Raw genomic sequence first — 6768 nt, 5'->3', positions numbered from 1 at the left:
GTTAAGTTACTGATTAAATATCAATGTACGATGTCAAGACTGACACCACATTAGTGTAATGGTGAAATTGTTTAGCTTCGTAAATATTCTATATGTTTTTATTCGATGACAAGTTAGCTCTTTATTGTGATGTCACCTTGTATGCGTTATTTAGTGACAATGCAGTCCAAGATGAAAAAAATACCTATTTGATCCGAGCTGTGAATAATCTTAACAGCAAGACAAGAGTTGGGAATTTGGCATTTATGATCGTCGTCGTAGTCCGGCGAAGGGTTGTCAGAAAGCATGAAATAAAAACATAACTTTACAATCAAGAATCGGAAGTCTAAACTTTTAAACACACTTTGCGCACCGGAAAGCGCAGTGTTGGTCGACCCCCCACTAGGAGGACCGAAGACATCAAGCGGGTTGCAGGGAACCGCTGGATGCTGACGGTTTGAGACAGTTTTGTTTGGAAGTCCATGCAAGAGTCCTATGTCCAGCAGTAGACGTCCATCGGCTGATAATGATGATATTAGATACAATTATATAATAAAAATATAGTTTTTATAACAACTATGTACAAGTCAGTGAACTCGCTACTTCGGTCACACACTCCTTTCGTAGGTTTACCGCGAAGCGATACACGCGACGAAGCGTATGATCCGCTGTGTTAAGCCAATCCTTTCTACTGGTTAACGAGTTATCGTGCTTGCAACTCGCATTGTGTACAAAAACTTGTACATCCATCCTTTTACGTAGTTAATTTAATATTATAAAGCTGAAAAGTTTGTTTGAAGCAGAAAAGTATATTTGGTTATAAACCAAATTTTAAAAATTAAAGCGTTAAACTTAACGCCCTAATCTCAGGATAATTATACTGGTTGAAATTAAAAATATTTCCATTTATCGAGGAATTTTTTAGGTTATAGACATCATGCTACGAGTAATAGAAAAGGATCGTCTATAAAAATATAGCGAAGACGAGAAAGTTATTACTTTTGAGAAATTTCGTTGCGTGTTCTACGTAAATGGTAACGCCTAGTAACGCAAAAATTATGTGTGACGGAATTTTTCACCTTAACAAGTCTAAAAAAACGTCCAAGCTAACATAACTGTATATCTTCTAAGATTGACTTATTCGTTAAGGTAGAGCCAGATGAAATCTACTAGTGTAAATATAATAATAAAACACATTCTCTTCACAAGAAACTCTTATTGAAAAAGTTTTATAGATTTTCAATTTCCATTCAGGCCCTTTGAAAATATGATTACCCATAGTAAAACAATAAGAGAGGTGTTGAGGAGAATGTGGTTTCTTATTATTGTTGGTTGAATTTGTGTAATTTCAATAAAATTGTCAGGATTATCTTCAGTGATTTTAATTTTGAAGCGTACATTTTTTCAGTTAGTGAGAATTAATTACAGATACAGAGTAGTGAATGACAGTTGACGGTTGACGTTGAATTGACTTGCACTTGATAGACAGATGACATTGACGTTATTGTGTTCAGTGTTGCGCATTAACATGCCCCCGGCCTTGGAAGAACTCTTCCAATGTCTTCTTCTTCAGGGTCCTCGTCCTCTGGAAAGATGGGGCATATTTTCGAACAAGCCCTTTGAATTATGCCTTCAGATGTGCGAATATAGGCAACTCGAGCTACTCCATCTTTGCCTCTTGAGACTTCAGTGACTCTTCCAAGACGCCATTTTAAGGGTGGAGAATTATCTTCTTTTATAAGGACTAACATGTCTTCGGTGATATCTCGACTTGGACTCTTCCATTTAGTTCTAGTTTGGAGTTCAGAGACATACTCCTTAGACCAACGTTGCCAGAAATGTTGTCTGAGTTGTTCAATTCTGTGATAGCGTGTCAACCGATGTGATGGTGTAGTAGTTAGATCTTCAGAAGCTGGTGCTGTCAGCGGGCGGCCAATGAGGAAGTGAGCGGGGGTAAGAGGTAAAAGGTCTGAGGAATTAGAGGACAAAGGGGAAATGGGACGAGAATTTAGAATAGCCTCAATTTGGGCTAAAACCGTGCTAAATTCTTCATAAGTTAAATGGGCATTGCCTACCACGCGTTTTAAGTGAAATTTACAGGATTTGATGCCTGCCTCCCATAAACCTCCAAAATGAGGCGCATAAGGTGGAATAAATTTAAATTTGATATGATTATCATGTGCATACTCTACTATTGCATCTGAATTGTTGTCTATGAAATCGGAAAACTCTTTCATAGCACCAATAAACGTTTTGGCATTATCTGAGTGAATTTCTAATGGTTTTCCACGCCTAGATATAAATTTTTTCAGAGCCTGTAAATATCCATCAGTTGTTAAACTAGTGACTAATTCCAAATGCACCGCACGAGTACTAAAACAAACAAATAAGCAAATATAACTCTTTTCCAATCGCGCACCCCTACCTCGTCGATTAAGTATCAAAATTGGGCCTCCATAATCCACTCCGCAGCGCATGAAGGGAAAACCTGATTGAAAACGTTCAGAGGGTAGATTTCCCATAATGGGTGTCAAGGTTTGACCTTTGAAGCGTGTGCAAGTAACACATCTATGAACTGTTTGTCTAGCCAAATTTCTACCTTTTAAAGGCCACCATTCATCTCTAATGTGATATAAAAGTAATTGCGGTCCTGCGTGGAATAATCTTTTATGTTCAAATGCAAATAACAAACGAGTGAAACAATGTTTGCTATCGAGTAAAACAGGATGTTTTTTATTGTAAGAAAAATTGTCATAATTTGCAAGTCTACCACCTATGCGTATTAACCCATCTTTATCCAGAAAAATAGATAAACCGGTAATACTTTTAGTAGATTTTAGTTTTAAATTTTTCGTTAAACAGTTGTACTCTAAAGGAAAAGATTCTATTTGTGATATTCGCGTCAATAATGTATTGGAAGCATTCAGCTCTTCAACCGAGAGCGGACCAACCAAACGATTATTGCGTTTTGTACGTGAATTTTGAATAAATCGTAGTACGTAGGCTGCACTGCACTTTAAGCGATTAAATGATGAAAACCGATTGAAATCAAATAACCCACTATATAAATTTAAATGTAGTGACATCTCAGTTACACTTGCAGATTTTAATTCTGGTAAATCTGAAGGAACCTCTTTTGTAAAATGCCTTTGTGGCCATTCTGAATGATGATTGTGTAAAAAAGCAGGACCATTCCACCATAATTGACATTTATCAAGCGCATCAAAACTCATGCCTCGAGATAACAAATCAGCAGGGTTGTCCCCACTGCTAACGTGTCTCCAACAAGCTTCACTTGCAATATCATTAATCTCAGTAACTCGGTTTTGTACAAATGATTTTAAAAGAGGTGGTGACATGCGAAGCCATCCAAGCACTATGGTGGAGTCCGTCCAAAAATATACTTTATGAAATTTAAGTCGCAATGATTTACTTATTTTTGCAAACAATTTGGCACCCACTAAAGATCCACATAGTTCTAATCGAGGAATACTTATAGCTTTTAATGGAGCTGTTTTACTTTTTGAACATAACAATTTGATAAACACTGGTGAATTGTCTGAATAAGAACGTATATAACTACAAGCACCATAAGCACTTTGTGAAGCATCACTGAAAATGTGAAGTTCAATGTATTGATTATGTGAACCTATAACATGTCGAGGAATGCGAATATCCTTTAAACAGTCAAATGATTTAATAAACTTTTCCCAAGACTGAACCACATCATGAGGAACGGGGTCATCCCAGTCAAGTTTGGAAAGCCATAATTTTTGCAATAAGATTTTGGCACATATGATTGTTGGTGATAACAACCCAAGTGGATCATAAATCTGAGCAATTACAGATAACATTGAACGTTTAGTAACAGTGTGTGTGTTTACCTTAAGTTTGGTAGTGAAATATAATTCATCACTTTGAGTGAACCAACCCAAACCGAGAGTTTTATTTAAACAATCATCTCCTAAAGATAAATGTCTTGATTCATTAGGTGTGTTTAAGCAAGTATTAAATAACCATTTATGTAATGGAAAACATCCTGAGGCTAAAACTGATGTGATGTGATCACAAATTTGCATGAGGGTATCATGATTGTCATGGCCAGTGATTAGATCATCAACAAAAAAATCTTCATTGATTATTTTAGACACATAATTGTTATCCTCTCCTGGGACAGTGTACTTATTTTCACATTCCTGTGCAAGTTGCTTTAAACATCTAATACTCAAATAAGGAGCCGATGCAGTACCATATGTAACCGTATTGAGCCTAAATATTTTCAAAGAGTCAGAAGGATTCTCTCGCCATAAAATTAACTGTAAAGTGCGTTGATCAGTCTGTACATTAATTTGTCGGTACATTTTCTCTATGTCAGCACATGCAACATATTTGTATTGACGAAAACGAAGAAGAATAGAAAAATTATCATTGTGTAAAGTAGGCCCAATATGTTGTATACTATTTAAGGATTTTCCTGTACTGGTGACAGCACTTGCATCAAACACGGTACGTAGTTTTGTTGTTTTTGAATTTTCATTAATAACACCATGATGTGGTAACATATAATAAGGATAACTATAAGTGTCAATTTGTGTCATATGCCCCAATTGTTCATATGTGCGCATAAATTCACAATATTTTTCTTTAAGATCAGGTGAATTTCTAAACTTGCGTTCCAATGAATAAAATCTCTTCTCGGCTAATGAATAGCTGTCCCCTAAAACATCAGCGGGTTCTTTTAGAGGAATTCTAACAGAAAACCTACCATCAGGTTCTCGGTGGTGAGTTGATAAGAAAATTTGTTCACAAGTGAGTTCATCTGCTGTGAGCATTTTGCTCCCCGAGGAAGGAATTTCTTCCAACTCCCAGAATCTTTTTAATTGACTATCTAAACTACTAGTTAGGTTACAACTAACTTGATTATTGATGCGCAAGTTAGTACTTGTGTGTATTGGTCCAGATATGACCCAACCTAGTTTGGTTTCATGTAAATATGGCCCTGTTGATAGCTTTATGAAACCCTTGTTGTGAAATTCCCAAAATTTATCAACACCTATTAAAATATCAATATCAGAAGGATGATGAAAATTAGGATCTGCAAGTTTAATGTTGTTTGGAATACAAATTTTACTAATGTCTAACTGGCATGGTGGCATACTGGCTGTGATGCGAGGTAAAACCAAACATTGTATGTGTGTATGAAAATTGTTTACTCTTGAGTGTATCTTTACAGTACACTTATGTGCGCTTTGAGTGACTGCATGACCTACTCCCATAACTTGAACAGAGGACTGTATAAGTTGTGCGTTTATTTTGTGTGCAAATGATTGGTTAATAAGGCATATTTGACTGCCAGTGTCCAGCAAAACCCGTGCTGTATGTAATTTATTATCACTAGCTACTACGTCTACCAAGGCAGTAGATAGCAAAACTAAGTTGTGTGAATTATAATTATTTAAAGTAATCTCCTTTGTGTGTGACTTAGAGGGATATTCGGTACAGTTCAAGGCAGTTGAGTGAGATGAAGGGCTCATATCAACTGGCAAAGATGTATTTGTGTGTACATATGATGTTGATGCGTTTACATTTTCAATAACTACATGACTATGCAGAAGTGTATTATGTTTGGATGAGCACTTCTTACACGGACCAAATAGGCAGTCCGAACTAGTGTGATTTCTGCGAAGACAGTTCCTGCATAACTTCTTGGAATCCACTAATTTAATTCTATCATTAATAGATAAATCTAGAAACTTAGTACATGAATAAATTGGATGTGAATCATCACACATAGGGCAAGCTTGAGTGTATTTGGAATGTGAATTGTTTTTGTTAACTTGTGAAGTAACATGACTGTGCGACTGATGTTGATTGAAGGATACTTTCCTAATTGATTGATGATTATTATTAGCATTATTAATGATATTGTGTCTAGAGTCACTCTTACTGCAATTAGTTTTTAAAACATCCAAAACATCTGCCCTATCCCTTAAAAATTGTATTAAATGATCTAGCCTAACTGGGTTTGATTCTTGGTGTGAATTTAAATTATAAGACCCTTTATGTTGTTCCCATTTGCGCTCAGTGGATAGGTCGAGTTTACTTACAACTAAGTATATAATTAATGTGTCCCATGATTCAGTAGGCTCACCTAGTGTACTCAGAGCCCTAAGATTTCTAAGAATAGTATCAATTAACTTCCTATTAGTGGGGCAGATTCTTTATTTAAGGATGTAATGGAAAACAAAGCTTTGACATGGTTATATATTAGCAAACGATTATTATTATACCTATTTTGAAGTAAATCCCACGCATGTGCATAATTCTCTGCAGTGAACTCTAATGCGCTGATGACCTGCAATGCTACCGCATTGAGCGAGGACTTCAGGTAATGAAATTTTTGTATGGGGTCTAAATCTGTGCGTGAGTGGATCATAGTTATGTAGGAGTTTTTATACTCTAGCCAATGGTCATATGACCCATCAAACGTCGGTAATTTGATGTCCGGTAACTTAATAGATAGTGGCTTATTTGAGTGTTCCCCACATGGGGTGCACTTAGAACTAGAAGCAGCGTCATTAAGTTTGATTAAGCACTCTGCGGAGGCTAAAGCTCTGTAATACTGTTCTTCAAACACTTCTCTTTCTTCATATTGTTTTGTTAAATCTACATCCCGGCACGCTTCTTCGATTTGTGTTTGTAAGTCATTAAATACATTATATAAACTACTGATGGATTTAAATCTCAAGTTAATTTCTGACATTTGAATTGGTGATAATGGAGTATTAG

At 36.1% G+C, this 6768-nt stretch overlaps 1 protein-coding gene across 1 annotated transcript; it reads right to left on the bottom strand.

Moving 5' to 3' along the window:
* Positions 1–1419: 1419 nt before the first annotated feature.
* On the bottom strand, positions 1420–5909 carry LOC128198203 (uncharacterized). Its single transcript, XM_052882280.1, has one exon. It carries the CDS (start codon positions 5769–5771, stop codon positions 1503–1505), a length of 4269 nt encoding a protein of 1422 aa, XP_052738240.1. The 5' UTR covers positions 5772–5909; the 3' UTR covers positions 1420–1502.
* Positions 5910–6768: the final 859 nt, after the last annotated feature.

Source organism: Bicyclus anynana, chromosome 1, assembly GCF_947172395.1.
Source record: "Bicyclus anynana chromosome 1, ilBicAnyn1.1, whole genome shotgun sequence".
Classification (NCBI taxonomy): domain Eukaryota; kingdom Metazoa; phylum Arthropoda; class Insecta; order Lepidoptera; family Nymphalidae; genus Bicyclus; species Bicyclus anynana.
Note: the sequence above shows the minus strand (reverse complement) of the source record. Positions and strands in the feature narration are given on the sequence as shown.

Excerpts from the sequence above, each read along its gene's own strand:
- LOC128198203 (XM_052882280.1), bottom strand. The coding sequence starts at position 5,771 with ATGTGTGATGATTCACATCCAATTTATTCATGTACTAAGTTTCTAGAT.